This window comes from Aplysia californica, unplaced genomic scaffold, assembly GCF_000002075.1.
Source record: "Aplysia californica isolate F4 #8 unplaced genomic scaffold, AplCal3.0 scaffold00010, whole genome shotgun sequence".
Classification (NCBI taxonomy): domain Eukaryota; kingdom Metazoa; phylum Mollusca; class Gastropoda; order Aplysiida; family Aplysiidae; genus Aplysia; species Aplysia californica.
In genome coordinates, this window is record NW_004797280.1 from 136,872 (window position 1) to 154,371 (window position 17,500).

Below are 17,500 nucleotides of genomic sequence, written 5' to 3' on the forward strand. Positions count from 1 at the left end.
GGGGGATTCTGCTGCTGTTGCTTGAGTAATAATAATAATAAATAGTAGTCCATGTTTGTGTGCAGTTTTATTTTCTCTGAAGAAACAGTTGGCAGGTGGGCACTCTTGTGTGTTCTTCTCTTTTACATTCTTGTCATTGTCCTCATCTGTTCCTTCCAAAGTGTAGCTGTTGTGGCGTGGACTTGCGGGAAACTACCATTTATGGATGGTTGGCGGGTACTATGGTGTGGTGTGCTCTATCTTTCCTATCAAACATCTGTTGCTAGTGGTTGGAGGGCGCCACTGGTAGGTCCTTCTTCTCTTTTCCCCAGCACTAAATGGCCTTTGTTATGTTAATGTGCTTCTGGTTACTGAAAGAAGCGTCTTATCTTTATCTCTCCCCTCCGTCTTACCTTTTTATGCTGCTCTAGTAATACTAAATCTTCTGCATTTACATGACCTATTTGTGTTGCAAGTGTCCTAGAACTGTTACTAAAGAAAAAGCGAACAAAAAGCCCACAATTCCGTTCAACTTTGAAGTGACCACAATTTTGTTTGTGCGCCGCAGGTGAGGAGGGTCAAGACGCTGGCGGGCTGCTCCGCGAGTGGTACATCATCATCTCCCACGAGATCTTCAACCAGAACTACGCCCTGTTCCTGACCTCGCCCGGCGACCGCGTCACCTACAGCATCAACCCGTCGTCCCACTGCAACTCGAACCACCTGAGCTACTTCAAGTTTGTGGGGCGCATCATCGCTAAGGCGGTGTACGACAACAAGCTGCTGGACTGCTACTTCACGCGCTCCTTCTACAAGCACATGCTGGGCCTGGCCGTCAAGTACATGGACATGGAGAGCGAGGACTACACCTTCTACCAGGGCATGGTCTTCCTGCTGGAGAACTCGGTGGAGGACCTGGGCTACGACATCTTCTTCAGCACAGAGGTGAGTTGTGTGATAATTGGTTTTTTCTTTTCTTCTCTCGCAAATTTTTCTCTGTCTCACGTGCCTTGGTGTCTTGTGTGGAAGGTTTTTGGAGTAAATATCATTTGAACAATTATGTGAGCATGTCTTAGAGCTTAATGTGTCCCAAATTATTTATTTCCATTTCCGTCACAATGTGATGCATATTCTGTAGTTTTTGCTCAGTGCCTCTGACAAAAATAGTCCAGTAGGCTGTTAGTATCTGGCCATGGACCCCATGAGGTCTGCCTCATGATTTGGATTGCTGTTATGTGCACAATATTTTTTTTATCAGTGTATTTTCTGCTATACTCATGTTTGCCTTATAAAGTGTGGTATTGTATGATCTTGTATAATGTCGTATGGTCTGGGTGTCTGAATATGTAATGAATCTTTTCCTGAGAAGAATCTTTTTTTGAGAAAAGGAAGAGTAGAGAGCTTGCAGTCTGAGAACAACATATCCTCTGTTGTGAGGACTTGTCCAGTTAAAGACTGCTACAGTAATTGAATAGTTTGATCTCTTGTGGCTGAACTGCTTCACAGGCAACTGGCCGGTCTTTCTGTCTGACATGCCATTTGGTGGCTTAGCATACTAAATAACATTTCTAACATTTCCATCAGAAAAATATAAAATTGGTCTTTTCTTCTCTTATAGCAATTTATTTGTCTTACAGGTCTTGATGTCTTAAGGAAGGGTTTTAGAGTAAATGTCATTTGAATGAATATGTGAGCACGTCTTAGAGCCACCAGGGAGTGGACTCTATGGTTGTGATCTTACTTTATTATTAATATTAGAATTTATTACTGTGTCCCCAATTATCTCCATTTCGATCACAATGTGGGGCATATTCTATAGTTTTTGCCAAATGCCATTGACCAAAATACCTTTCCATATACCATTAGTATCTTGCCAGGGATCTGATCTGGTCTAGCAAATGTTTTGGTGTTTTAAAGTTCTGGCAATAGGTTTTAAAAATTTATTTAAATCGCTATGTACTAAGCACAATTTCTATTAAAAAAACCAGTGTATTTTTTGCTTTACACATATTTGCCTTATAAAGTGATCTTGTATAGTCTTGTATGATCTGAATGTCTGAGTACATAGTGAATCTTTTCCTGAGAAAAGGAAGAGTAGAGAGTTTGCAGTCTGAGAACAACATATCCTCTGTTGTGAGGACTTGTCCAGTTAAAGACTGCTACAGTAATTGGATAGTTTGATCTCTTGTGGCTGAACTGCTTCACAGGCAACTGGCCAGTCTTGCTGTCTGACATGCCGTTTGGTGGGATTAGCATACTGAATAATATTTCCATTAGGGGAAAATAAAAAATGTATAAAATTAGTCTTTTTTTAATTTATAAGAATCTATTTGTCTTACAGGCCTTTTTGTCTTGTGGAAGGTTTTTAGAGTAAATGTCATTAGAATGAATATGAGAGCACGTTCTAGAGCCTCCAGGGTGTGAGCGCTGTGGTTGTTATCTTACTTTATTATTAATATTAGAATTTATTAGTGTGTCCCCAATTATTTTCATTTCTGTCACAAAACGTGGTGGATATTCTTTAGTTTTTTACCCAATACCTTTGACCAAAATACCTTTCAATATACAATTAGTGTCTGGCCGGGGATCTGATCTGGTCCAGCATATGTTTTGGTGCTCTAAAGTTCTTGCAACAGGTTAAAAAAAATTATTTGGATTGCTGATGTGCGCTAAGAAAAAATAAGTGCATTTTTTGCTTTACACATATATTTTGTCTCATAAAGTGATATTGTATGATCTTGTATAGTGCCATATGGTCTGGATGTTTAAATACGTAATGAATCTTTTCTTGAGAAAAGGAAGAGTAGAGAGCTTGCAGTCTGAGAACAACATATCCTCTGTTGTGAGGACTTGTCCAGTTAAAGACTGCTACAGTAATTGGATAGTTTGATCTCTTTTGGCTGAACTGCTTCACAGGCAACTGGCCAGTCTTGCTGTCTGACATGCCATTTGGTGGGATTAGCATACTGAATAATATTTCCATAAGGGGAAAATAAAAAATTTATAAAATTAGTCTTTTTTTTATTTATAAGAATCTATTTGTCTTACAGGCCTTTTTGTCTTGTGGAAGGTTTTTAGAGTAAATGTCATTAGAATGAATATGAGAGCACGTTCTAGAGCCTCCAGGGCGTGAGCGCTGTGGTTGTTATCTTACTTTATTATTAATATTAGAATTTATTAGTGTGTCCCCAATTATTTTCATTTCTGTCACAAAACGTGGTGGATATTCTTTAGTTTTTTACCCAATACCTTTGACCAAAATACCTTTCAATACACAATTAGTATCTGGCCGGGGATCTGATCTGGTCCAGCATATGTTTTGGTGCTCTAAAGTTCTTGCAACAGGTTAAAAAAAATTATTTGGATTGCTGATGTGCGCTAAGAAAAAATAAGTGCATTTTTTGCTTTACACATATATTTTGTCTTATAAAGTGATATTGTATGATCTTGTATAGTGCCGTATGGTCTGGATGTCTAAATACGTAATGAATCTTTTCTTGAGAAAAGGAAGAGTAGAGAGCTTGCAGTCTGAGAACAACATATCCTCTGTTGTGAGGACTTGTCCAGTTAAAGACTGCTACAGTAATCGGATAGTTTGATCTCTTGTGGCTGAACTGCTTCACAGGCAACTGGCCAGTCTTGCTGTCTGACATGCCATTTGGTGGGATTAGCATACTAAACAATATTTCCATTAGGGAAAAATAAAATTAGTATTTTCTTCTGTTATAAGAATTTATTTGTCTTACAGATCTTGATGTCTTAAATAAGGTTTTTAGAGTAAATGTCATTTGAATGAATATGTGAGCTCGTCCTAGAGTCACAAGGGCGTGGGCGTTTTAGTTGCGATCTTTATTATTAATATTATAATTTATTAGTGTGTCCCCAGTTCTTTTCTTTTCTGTCACAAAATGTGGTGCATTTGCCCAATGCTTTTGACGGAAATACCTTTCAATATACCACTAGTATCCTGCCTGGGATCTATCTGGTCCAACAAATGTTTTGGTGCTCTTAAGTTCTTGCAACAGGTTTTTTAAAATTTATTTTAATCGCTGGTATGTACTATGCGTAATCTCTAGGAAAAAAACTAGTTTTTTTTTTTGCCGTACACATATTTGCCATATAAAGTGATCTTGTATGGTCTTGTATAGTCTTGTGTGATCTGAATGTCTGAGTACATAGTGAATCTTTTCCTGAGAAAAGGAAGAGTAGAGAGTTTGCAGTCTGAGAACAACATATCCTCTGTTGTGAGGACTTGTCCAGTTAAAGACTGCTACAGTAATCGGATAGTTTGATCTCTTGTGGCTGAACTGCTTCACAGGCAACTGGCCAGACTTTCTGTCTGACATGCCGTTTGGTGGGATTAGCATACTAAACAATATTTCCATTAGGGAAAAATAAGATTGGTCTTTTCTTCTCTTATAAGAATTTGTCTTACAGGTCTTGATGTCTTAAGGAAGGTTTTTAGAGTAAATGTCATTTGAATGAATATGTGAGCACGTCTTAGAGCTACCAGGGCGTGAGCACTGTGGTTGTGATCTTACTTTATTTATTAATATTATTATTTATTAGTGTTATCTTGCTAGGGATCTGATCTGGTCCAGCAAATGTTTTGGTTCTCTTAAGTTCTCGCAGCAAGTAAAACAAAATAATTTTTGATTACCGATATGCACTATGCGCAATATGTAGAAAAAACTAGTGTAGGCTTATTTTTGGCTTTACACATATTTGCCTTATAAAGTGATATTGTATGATTTTGTATAGTGTAGTATGTTCTTGATGTTTGAATACGTAATGAATTTTTTCTTGAGAAAAGGAAAAGTAGAGAGCTTGCAGTCTGAGAACAACATATCCTCTGTTGTGAGGACTTGTCCAGTTAAAGACTGCTACAGTAATCGGATAGTTTGATCTCTTGTGGCTGAACTGCTTCACAGGCAACTGGCCGGTCTTTCTGTCTGACATGCCATTTGGTGGGATTAGCATACTAAACAATATTTCCATTAGGAAAATAAAATTAGTCTTTTCTTCTTTTAGAAGAATTTATTTGTCTTGCAGATCTTGATGTCTTAAGAAAGTTTTTTAGAGAGTAAAAGTTAATTGAACGATAATGTGAGCACGATTCAGAGCTTAATGTGTCCTGAATTATTTATTTCCGTTTCCGTCACAATGTGATGCATATTCTGTAGTTTTTGCCTTGTACCTGTGACAAAAATACTCTTCAGTATGCTGTTAGTGTCTGACCAGGACCGCATCAGGTCTGCCACATGATTTGGGATTGCTGATATGTGCTCAATATTTTTTTTTAATCAGTGTATTTTCTGCTATTGTTTGACTTGTAAAGTGTGATATTGTATGATTGATCTTTTTTTAGTGTTGTATGGTCTGGATGTTGAATACATAGTGAATATTTTCCTGAGAAAAGGAAGAGTAGAGAGCTTGCAGTCTGAGAACAACATATCCTCTGTTGTGAGGACTTGTCCAGTTAAAGACTTCTACAGTAATTGGATAGTTTGATCTCTTGTGGCTGAACTGCTTCACAGGCAACTGGCCGGTCTTGCTGTCTAACAAACTGCATGGTGGAACAGGCATACGAAACAAAATTTCCAGTTTTTGAAGTGAATTTCCCAAATTGTTAATTTGTTTCTGTCACAGTGTGGTGCATATATTATTCTGTGATTTTCGCCCAGTACCTCTACAAGTTAGGCATTTCTGGATATTGATCTATGGTTCATGACAACCTGCATGTTATTTGAAGTACCACCATGAGATCTTTCCTCACCTCAATTTTAACCTGAGCCTGAACAACAACAACAAACTGTGGATGGTTGGCGGGTGCTCTGGTGGTATGGTTTGCTTTTTCTTTCCTATCAAACATCTATCGTCTTTATCTCCCCTCCTTTTTTATATTTGTTACTCTCTTGTAACACCTCTAATCTTCTGGTGCTCATACGACCTTATTGTATTGCAACCACCATAAAACCTCTACTAAAACTAAACAATCTCTCCTCCTTCTTTTTTATGTTTGTTTCTCTCTTGTTTTATTTCTGATTTACGGCACTTATATGACCTTATTGTGTTGCGAGCGCTGTAATTACCCCTACTAAAACTAAAAACTTAAAACACCCCCCCCCCAACTGTGTTGAAAGTGTCGTAAAACTTACTAAAAACTAAAAATCCCCTCTGTGTTCAGATCCAAGAGTTTGGCGTGACGGAGACGCGGGAGCTGGTGCCCAACGGCTCCAACCTGGTGGTGACGGACGACAACAAGCGCGAGTACGTGAAGCTGGTGTGCCAGATGAAGATGACAGGGGCCATCCGGCAGCAGCTGAACGCCTTCCTGGAGGGCTTCTATGACATCATCCCCAAGAAACTGGTCTCCATCTTCACGGAGCAGGAGCTGGAGCTGCTCATCTCGGGCCTGCCCACCATCGACATCGACAACCTCAAGGCCAACACGGAGTACCACAAGTACCAGGCCACCTCGCTACAGGTAGGGGGAACACAGCCAGTTTTGTTTGTGTACCTGTCGTCCACCCCAATGTTGGCGAGCATGTGTAATTTTTTCTCATTTTGTCTTGTTTTGTTTTTATTTTTTAAACAGTTTTTTTTGTTGCATACCTTTACCTGAATGTTGGTAAGTTGTTCTTTTCTTTAAAGGGCAGTTTGGTTTGGGGGGTGCTGTGGTGGGGTTTGCTCTTTCTTACCTATCCAACATCTGTCATCCTTATCTCCCTTTGTGGGTGGTTGGCGGGTGCTCTGGTGTGGTTTGCTTCTTCTTTCCTATCAAACATCTATCGTCCTTATCTCCCCTTCTTCTTTTTTATGTTTGTTACTCTCTTGTAACACCTCTAATCTTCTGGCGCTCATATGACCTTATGCAGTTGCGAGCGCCGTAAAACCCTTTACTAAAACTAAACTAAAACTATCTCCCCTCCCTTCCTTTTTGTGCGTTTATTACTTTCTTGTAACACCTCTTATCTTCGGCACTTATTGTTGTTTTTCTTTGTTTTTGTTTTGTTTTGTCTTGTTTTTATTTTTTGGTTTGTTTTGTTTTTTGTTGCATAATTTCCTCAAATGTTTTTAAGTTTGTCTTTGTTTTCTTTTCTTTTAAGGGTAGATGGGATGGGGTAGTGTCAATAATGTTTTGCAATTTGGCACACACTCACATTTCTGTGAGGGGGTGGGCGGGTGCTCTGGTGTGGTTTGCTCCCTCTTTCCTATCAAACATCTATTCTCCTGATCTCTCCTCCTTTTTATGTTTGTTACTCTCTTGTAACATCTCTAAATCTTCGGCACTTATATGACCTCATTGTGTTGCAAGTGCCGCAAAAGTCTTACTTAAAAAAGAAAATTAAAAGACACACACACACCCTTTTAAAAAAAAGTTCATTCCCGAGTCTTTCTGCTGAGATGTGGATCCCTCTCAGCCCGGCTTGGCTGTGACAAGCAAAGTCGAAGCCCTCCTTCTGAATGATCTAAATTCTGTCAATGCTGTGTGTTTGTTTTTCTGCGTATTTTAAAAACTTCTGCCCATATTGTCAGTGGGTGGTTGGTGAGTGCTCTGATGTGGTTTGCTCCTACTTTCCTATGAAACATCTATCATCCTTATCTCTCTCTTTTTTTGGTGTTTATTAGTTGGTGGTTGGCGGGTGCTCTGGTGCGGTTTGCTTTTTCTTTCCTATAAAATATCTATCGTCCTTATCTCCCCTCCTTCTTTTTTATGTTTGTTACTCTCTTGTAACACCTCTAATCTTCTGGCGCTCATATGACCGTATGTAGTTGCGAGTGCTGTAAAATCTCTACTAAAACGTTTTGTGTTTTTTACTCTCATATAATATCTCTAATCTTCGGCACTTGTATGACCATATTGTGTTGCAAGTGCTGTAGAACTCTTGCTAAAACTTTTTAAAAATCCAGACATATTCTCCTCAGATCCAATGGTTCTGGCGAGCCTTGCGTTCGTTTGACCAGGCGGAGCGTGCCAACTTCCTGCAGTTTGTCACGGGGACGTCCAAAGTGCCGCTGGGAGGCTTTGGGAACCTGGAGGGCATGAATGGCACGCAGAAGTTCCAGATCCACAGAGACGATCGCTCCACTGACCGCTTGCCCTCGGCCCACACCTGGTAAGCTTGTAAACATTTTGGTCTGTCCAGTTAATTTATATCATATTTTGTTGTACGAATCCAATGTCACTTTGTCACCCTCTAAGCCTGTAGGCTTCGGGTCCGTCCAGTAAAGGAAAATATTTTTTAAAATGAATCTGATATAGCTTTGTCACCTGGTAAGGTGGTATACTTCAGGTCTGTCCAGTAAAGAAAAATATTTTTGTTATGTGAATCTGATATAGCTTTGTCATGGAGAATTATTAAGAGGGGGTGCTGCAAAATAAGTCTATCTCAGCTAATACCACTCCTATGGAGCTTATATTTGGTGTGGACGATTATATGGCAATGGAGATTTGTTAACAGTTGTGAAAAAAGAAATTACTGATTTGGTTACCATGGAAATGGCGGCCATATTGGATTTTAGAGACATAATGATGTACAAATTTTTCACCTTATTTATAAACAGATTAGGCTCATATTTAGCATGCACACTTACAAGACAAAGATAAAACTTTCTGTAAGAGGAATTTTTTATATCTACTTTAGTTTTTATTTTATGGCACTTTCAAATCCGGCTCTAGCAAAATAACGGAAAACCTTGAAAAATCGAGTTTTTCAAGCTCACAGATTAAAAACCAACACATTTATCAGTAATTCCTCTTACAAAAAGCTAGATTTGTATGGTTTCAACATTCTAAGTTTGATTGAAATCGAGTCAGAAATAGAGCAGAAAAATAGTACCAACCGTGAAAAAAATAGAATGCTTATTTTTGGACAAAATTGGCAAATATTTTCTCTAAAAGAGACTTGACCGTACGCTTTTAAATCCCCCAAACACCACTTTAGGGTGCACGGAGGCGTATGTACTTTCTAGATATTGTTCAGGACATGTTCAGGAATCTTAAAGTGTAATTATCACAGTTTGTGTCATTTGGCCCCAAACCGGCTTTTCTAACTGCAGCACCACCCCTTAATGAGTTGGGGGGGGGGGGGGGGGGGCTACTACACCTAGAGGCTATCTCGCTTATTACTGGACCGATTTTTACCAAATTTCACACATATAACAAGCATATTAAGGAGTCTTAAAATCTACAATCAAATTTGAGAAAAAAGTTTCGTTTCCATGGATACGCCGCCATATTGGATTTTATTGACATGTCTTACGTAATGAATACCGCACTTATCGCTCATGGAAATTGATTGTTTTTTTTTGCATGTGTGTTTACAAACATTAGATCTAAATATTTGTCTGTTGTTTTTTTCCTAATCGAATTAGACAATTTTTAATGAATTTTTTCCTGAGGTAGCATTCAAGTTTGCGAAAAATCCGTGAAAATCCACACTCTAGACACCACCAACAAAAATCAATTCCATATATAAAAAATTCAACAGACAAGTTTTTAGTATTACCTCTTCTCTTCATTCTGTGAAAATTTCATGAAGATTGGATGAAAAATGGTGGAGTTATTCAAAAAAGTATAGAGAAAAGTCGCATTTTGAGAAAACGTCCGATAAAGAAAAATAAAATACTGACTTTATGAGGAAATGGCGGTTACAAACATGCCCGGTATGGGAACAAATACGGTTTTTGGGGGTTCTTATGCCATGAAATAGTTGTAGGAGAGGCTGAGAAAGCTAAAAATGCCTACAACTCAAATTCCATGATTTTGAGCCGAATTTTGATTTTGGGGGTGTAGCCCCCCCTCCCCCCTTAATAGTATGAACAGATGCTTCAGGTAACTGCAGAGTGCGTTAGTACGGTTGATCCTGCTTTAACGGCCACCTGTCCCAAGGCAATCACCTGTAGAAACGACCACTTCTCACCCCCCCCCCCCCCCCTTGCATAAAAAAAAAATTGTAACGACATTGTCCAAGACATTCAATCTCTATATCTATTATCTTTTTGTGGTGGCCGAATTTTGCTATTCATAAGGCTTATTAATGGCTGCATCGATCGACTTGAGGTTTTCGCCAAAAGATTCTTTAAAATATTCTCCAGAAATATTATATTTGTGAAAGTTCGTCATGCCCTTTGTTTTTTTCAATTTTGAGACAGTTTTGCTGCAAAAAGCTAAATTTCTTTATTTCGCTGATCGCTTTTGTAGGCCGACGCTTCTGTCTCTGTAATTTTAGAAAATCCGGAGGTGATATTTCTCAAGGCGCATTTTGTTTTGAGAGTATAGATCTAGACCTTATAATTTTTTAATCTCTCAAGATTTATTGTCCCATTCCAATAGAGTGTAAATATAGTAGGCCAATGACTTTTAGTTGATATTAAAGCACCGATCATCCCTTTCATCGAAAGGGGGCCCAGCTCGTTATATTATATTTGTGAAAGTTCGTCACTTTGGTCGCCTAAAACTTCTGAACCACTTAACTTTGGAATTTGAAAAAAATTATGCTGGTTCAGAATCATTTAAGGGGTGCACAGTTACGTTAAGGAGTCAGAAGTCACTGTAGTCTAATTTTCAGTTTTTCATTAGTTTTGTTTCGATCTAAACTTGGGAAAGTCCGTCGTCTAAGACGCCATTGTAAACAAGTGAGGCTTCCATTCACAAATATAGTCGAACCTGCCCTGACGGCCACCTCTATAAGACGGCCACCTGTACAAACGGACACTTTCCATTTCCCCCCTTGCGTTTTTTCTATATAATTTAACTGTGTAAAACGGGCTCCTGTCCAACGCGGCCGCGGCCACCATATTTCAACACCCAACCCCTATCACACTAAGCAATAACACCTGTCTTAGACGGCCGCCTTAGTGACTCCATTGCGTTTTGTCATAAATTGTGCATTGGTCCCTGGCGTTGTGGGTGAGCCGCCATAATTCAATCATCTGTCGTTGTTGTTAGGTAGTCCCTCCAACCAATCAGGTTGCCTAGTCCCCTCCCACTGTTGACCAATAGCTACCAATTTTCAGCTGCTGGTGAGGTAAGCGTGTGATCCCTCATAACCCATAAGCCCCGCCCAGAACTCATACGCAAATCGTAAGTGAGATGAGTGGTCACTGCTTACCCAGTCTGTAACAAAATAACAATAGACGTCAACATGAACTTGTGACAGAAGCGTCGCTCGTTCTCCGAGTGATAGCGTCCCATGTGTTTGTTTTAACAGGGCACTCAGTCTTCCTCGTCTGATACATTTCGTTTTACTGTCACCTTTGCGCAAAATCAGCAACAAAATAAAAAGTACAAACAATACACAAACCACCAACAACAAAAACAACAGCAATGCGGTTACTTTCGATTGGGACCTCAGATGGGAATGGTTTGTTTTCTTAATCTTGATCAGTCCTGCCTAAGACAGCCACCTGTCTTAAATGGCCACTTTTCTCCTTGACAATGGGTGGCCGTCTTACACAGGTTTGACTGTAGTGCACAGTGAATCCACAATTATTTGACGATCAATTCTTTTGAGTCCTTTCATCAGACGGGTACCCAGTTAGTACTTTTATATTGTTTGCCCTCTCCAGTAGCTCTAGAAAAAACAGCAGTTGAAGGCTGAAGGTGTCAAATATCGCAAGTGATTTAAAAAAATTATACTATTGAAAGGTGTCTACTGTGTGTCAAATCTTCAAAGAAGTATTTTTGACTCGCTTGTAATGTTTTTGGACGTGGGTGGTTGGCGGGTGCTCTGGTGTGGTTTGCTTCTTCTTTACTATCAAACATCTATCGTCCTTCTCTCCCCTCCTTTTTTGTATTTGTTACTCTCTTGTAACACCTCTAATATTCGGCAGTTATACGATCTTATTGTGTTGCAAGTGCCGTAAAACTCTTACTAAAACTAAAACATCTTTTTGGAGCAGCAGTGTTTGGAGAGGGCCTCTTATCGACATCACTGGTGTGATTGTCAGTGTCAGTGTCAGGCGGGTACTTGGAGGTGGCCACTGGTAGATCCTACCTCTTTTAGTTCTGTCTGTCTCTCTTACTTTGTCCCAACACTAAATGATGTGGATGTGCCTCTTTTTGCTCAAAGAAGTCAAATGTCTCTCTTGCATCCTGGTCAGCGATATCCCAGTTCCGTGGGTGGTTTGAGGGCGCCACTGATAGATCCTATTTCTTTACTTTCTCCTCTGTTGTTTCTGTCTGTCTGTATGACCATTATTGTGTGGATGTGCTTCTCTTTACTCAAACAAACAAACAAATATCCTTGTTCCTGTCCCCAGCTTTAATCAGCTGGACCTGCCAGCCTACGAGACGTACGACAAGCTCAGGAAGATGCTGCTATTGGCCATCAGCGAGTGCTCCGAGGGTTTCGGCCTTGCATAGAGCAGCAGAGCAAAAAGCACAAGACACGGTGGCAACTGAGGGAAGAGATTGAAGGACGTCGTGCCTGTACAGAGTGAGAGAGAGATAGAGCGAGAGAGAGAGAGAGAGAAAAAAATAATAAAACAGTTTTTCCGGTGTGAACTCCGTCAAGAGTGTGCAAGGAGTCTGCTGACAGCCGACAGATTCGAGATTGGCTGGTGTTACGTGTTGGCACTAACAAGAACAATAGGATGTATAAAAACAAAACAAAAAAAGCACCAGACCTAGACTTGACAGTGACAGTATTTTTGGAGTGTGTGTGTGTGTGTGTGTGTGTGTGTGTGTGTGTGTGTCTTTTGTGAACACCAAGAGAGAAGAAAGAGATGGAGCTTTCAGGTACCCGGCTTTGTGGGTTTTGTTTGATTCATTTTGAAAACTTGACTTTGTAAACTTTAGTTTACCAGCTTGCCCATCTGTTAACAATTTTTTTCTTCTTCAGCGTCTTCGTACTTGAGTTTGGTTCTTTATTTATTTGTTTCCACGCTCTCCCCTTCCTACCCCTTGATTGATTGTGGTACTGAATGAAATTTCCATCAAAAATTGAATGAACGAGCTTTGTGTAATTAAATGTGCAATGCCATGTCCCTTACAGTGAAACCTTTGTGTGTATATATACGTGAGTTTGTGTGCCTGTGTCAAGAATGGGTGATGTGTATGACTTTGAATATGCGTCTGGATTTTTGAAGGAGATAACGCGTGTCATACGTTGTTGAAAGTGGGGTGTTTGTTGACTCATGAAATCTCTCATTCCTTATCTCAACACAAATAAGATGATATTTCCCCCCTTGTGTAATGACCCTTTTGTTTTGATTTTGATCCTGTTTCTGTATGCGCCAGCCCATGAGGTTAAAGTCTTAATGACTGCCTGACTGTCCTGTACTTTTTTGCTTTTGATGTTTTGTTTGTTTGTGTGTGTGGGGTGTTTTTTTTTTTTTTTTCAGGCATTCCACTCTGGTGCTGGGCTTTCGTGTGAAGGGGTGAAGCCCTGAGCTTGTCGTCTATTATTTGCTAATATAAGGCAACACTGACCAAAGTGTGTCTTCATGACTGTGTTTTGATTCATTTTGCTTTCTTTGCCTGGGCCTAGAGCTCAGGTGGTTCCTGATCTGTGCTTGCTCGAGATTATCAAAGGTGGTGGGGGAATGTCAGGTCAGGTCGGGCATTGATTTAGTTTTTCTCTTTGATGGCGAGACTTTGTTCTTTCCTTGAGGTACGTCAGTGGACTTTTTGAAAGATTTATTGTTTGCATATGTTTGTGTGTGTGTGTCTGAGTGTTGGGCAACATGTCCCTCAATGGCTACATTTCAAGATTTCTTTTTGCGAAATCAGCATCTTACCAGGGATTACGATTACTACACCGTGGAGTGACAAGTAGAAGTGGGGGGGAGGATGGGATTGACTACTCAGTGTAAGAGCTCGACATACATCACTTTTCAAAATGGTGTGTGGCTAAGTCTTACAGTAAGCAGTGTAGATGGATACAAAGAAAGATGAAGAGGCAGAGAAAGAAGAATGAATGGGTTGTTTTTTTTCTTTTTTCTTCTTTGTTTTTTTTTGTTTTTTGTTTTTTTTTCGCCCACAGGATTTGGAACAGCTTTTGTAAACTTTGTTGCTCGATTTGGTGTCCTTTCTGTCCTGTGATGGTATGTTGTAGGTTCTTGATTTTGCCGATTGAATTATTGATTAAAGCTATTATGGCCTGAGCCAAGGAGAATATCAATTGTTTCTCTCCTGCTTGTGCTTATTATGACATACAACACAACAACCCCCCCCCCCCTACCACCATCCCCACCCACCCCCCTACCACCATCCCCACCCACAAATTTCTCACTCAATTCAGATATTGCCATAGATTGAAAATACTGGAGTGAACTTTTATTATTATTATTGTTTCCCATGACCGTCAAAGCATTGGTTTACTATTCAGGTCTCCCGCCACTGGATATAGTGGATTTGTTAAAAAAAAGTGCGTGACTTTGAGGAGGTTTTTTTTTGTTCATTAAGGACAGAATGGCTGAAGAGACGGGGGGAAAAGCCCATTGCAAAATTTTTCTTTCATTGATTGACTCTTTATATATATGAATTATTGGCTCAGTGTTGTTAGTTTTGTTGAAACTGAAGCGCTAAGATCCTCATCCTCATCCTTTTCATCGTCATCATCATCATCATCGTGATTATTATCATTGTCATCTCATTTTTCATTTCATGTTGTCACTTTGGTTACTCCTCAACTGTTCCAAGTCTGTAGCTGTAGAACCCTGGGCAGTGAGATCACTTTGCTTACGATAAGATTGTTTGCCTTTGGCTTTTCCATCAAGAAATGGATTCGATGGATTCAATTGGAATTTTTTTAATGACCAGTATCGCAGAACACCATGTCTTTGTTTGAAGGGGTGCTCTCGAAATCTCATTGTCTACAGTTCTAGTTTATAACATTGTGTGTGTGTGTGTGTGTTAATTAATAAGCAGACGTTGGTGGTCCACCACAGGGGGGCGAAGTGTGAGTAGAGAGGGTCCTGGATGTGAGTTGTGAATCTCACTCCACTGTAGGGAACACAAGGAGACTAGCTTTGCGGGATTATTTAAAATAAATGGGAAGTCATCCGAGACTACTACTACGTAGCCGTGAATAAGATGTAGCACACTCTTGTGGGTAGTAAAGACACAAACATATTATGCCTTTTTTTCAGTAGTCCCCCCACCCCCCTTTCCTCCCTACCTCCCACCCTCCCTCCCCCCTCATTCATCAGTTTGTCATTCTTTTTCTCTCCTATTGCGTGTTTATAATATATTTATGATGCTTTCACATTTTTTGAAGTTTCCACGTGGTCTATTGTTCTAATGATTTGTATACGATACATGTATGACTTTGGTGAGAGCTGTTTACCCCACTACAGGAGGCAGCGGCCCTTGGCAGGGGGGGGGCCTGTGTATGTGACACATGTTGTGGAATATTGCTGAACAGTAAATTAATAAATTCACGGTTGACATTATGCATAGGATTGTCTCTTGTTTTTTGTTTTTCAAATTTTGTTGGTGGCCTTGCCCTGTTTCTCTTGTTTTTTTCATATTTGGTGGTGTTATCCTGTTTGTCTCTTGTTTTGTTTTTTCATTTTTTGTGGTGTTGCCGTGTTTGTCTCTTGTTTTTTTTTGGTTTTTTTCATCTTTGGTGGTGTTGCCCTGTACAAATTTTTTTTTTTTACCGGCGTCTGATTTAGTGGTTAGGTGCTTCGCTGTTGCATGTAGAAACCTGAGTTAAATTCCTAAATGGACAGAACAAAAATGTTTTTATTGAGCATCTCCATCTGGGGTTGGCGGGTGCTCCAGTGTGGTTTGCTCCTTCTGTCCTATCAAACACCTTTTGTCCTTGTCTCCCCTTCCCTTTTATATGTTTGTTACTCTCATGCAACACCTCTAGTCTTCTGGCACTCACATGACCTTATGCAGTTGCAAGCGCCGTAAAACCTCTATCGTCCTTATCTCCCCTCCTTCTATTTTGTGTTGTGTGTGTTACTCTCTTGTACCGCCAATCTTCAGCACTTATATGACCTTATTGTGTTGCAAGTGCTGTAAAGCTCATACTAAAATAAAATTTATTATCTTGGATTTTCTGCTAAGATGTATCCCTCTCAGCCCGCGAGATGGGCTTGACATGCAGGTTTGGAAGCTCGCCTCCTAAATGATCTAAGTGGGTGGTTGGCGGGTGCTCTGGTGTGGTTTGCTCCTTCTTTCCTATCAAACGACTATCGTCCTTTTTTCTCCTCCTTTTTTGTGTATGTTATTCTCTTGTAATACATCTATTCTTCGGCACTTATATGACTTTATTGTGTTGCAAGTGCCGTAAAACTCTTACTAAGACTAAACTAAAATGATCTTAAAAAAATTTTGATGCGGGTGTAAAAACATCTACATTTAACAGAAAAGGAAAAAAAACCCTCCAGGATATGCATCGTGGAGCTCAGTTTGCCTTGTTGTACCTGGGGGAAATTGGAAGTGTTTTTGTATGTTGTGTTCCTTCTACTTCTGCTTCTTTTGGAGTGTCTGTCCTGTCAAAATGTTGGTGTGGGTGGTTGGAGGGCCCCACTGGTAGGTCCTACTTCTTTACTTTCCCTCTGTTGTTTCTGTCTGTCTGTCTGTGGGTGTTTGGAGGGTGCTCTGGTGTGGTTTGCTTCTTTCCTATGAAACATTTATTGCCCTGATCTCTCCTTCTTTTTTTGTGTTTGTTACTCTCTTGTAACACCTCTAATCTTCGGCACTTATATGACCTTATTGTGTTGCAAGTGCCGTAAAACTCTTACTAAAAGTAAAGTATGGTGTGGGTGGTTGGAGAGCGCCACTGGTAGGTCCTACATCTTTACTTTCCCTCTCTTGTTTCTGCTCTTTCCCAGCACTAAATGACCGTTGTTGTATCGATATGTTTTTCTTTACTCAAACAAAATTTGTGTTGGTGTTGTCGTGTTGACCAAACCTTTATTGGTGGATGCGTGGTTGGCGGGTGCTCTGATGTGGTTTACTTCTTCTTTCCTATCAAACGTCTATCGTCATTATCTCCCCTCCTTTTTGTGTTTGTTACTCTCTTGTAACACCTCTTATCTTCGGCACTTATATGACCTAATTGCGCTGCAAGTGCCGTAAAACTCTTACTAAAACTAAAACTAAAACCCTCATTAGTTGATGCGCTGGTCTGGTGTGCTCCCTTTTTCCTATCAAACACCTATCGTCCTTACCTCTGCTCTTTTTTGTGTATGTTACTCTCTTGTAATACCTTTAATCTTGGGCACCTAATTGTGTTGCAAGTGCTGTTTAACATTGAAATAAAAGAACCCAAAAAAAATAAAAAATCCCCATTAGATCTATATGTTCCTTTCAGTGTACCATTCAGGGGCCATGCTGGCTTAACATAACGGGTTACTGCTAGGTTTGAGTAAAATAATTGCAGTTATATAGCGCACATCCATGCTCTAGAGCATTCTCTGTGCGCTTTACAACTATTATTACCCCCAGCAGACCCTCTGAGAACACGTAGAAACATTCTCGACTTCCTGGGAAGCATACAGTGCAAGCTGCGGATTTTTAGCGTTCAAGCACTATCAACTATCAAACTGACAAGAT

The 17,500-nt window shown here is 39.9% G+C and overlaps 1 protein-coding gene across 4 annotated transcripts in view; it reads left to right on the forward strand.

Annotated features, from left to right (window-relative positions):
* Window positions 1-15,385, forward strand: part of LOC101862696 (E3 ubiquitin-protein ligase HUWE1) — a 103,607-nt gene extending 88,222 nt beyond the window's left edge. For all 4 annotated transcript variants that reach the window (XM_005089853.3, XM_013082986.2, XM_005089854.3 and 1 more), the window contains 4 exons: window positions 548-924; window positions 6,167-6,466; window positions 7,909-8,099; window positions 12,247-15,385. In XM_005089853.3, the coding sequence (XP_005089910.1) occupies window positions 548-924; window positions 6,167-6,466; window positions 7,909-8,099; window positions 12,247-12,349 (971 nt within the window). In that variant the 3' untranslated portion in view covers window positions 12,350-15,385. The remainder of the gene's footprint in view (window positions 1-547; window positions 925-6,166; window positions 6,467-7,908; window positions 8,100-12,246) is intronic.
* The last annotated feature ends 2,115 nt before the right edge of the window (window positions 15,386-17,500 follow it).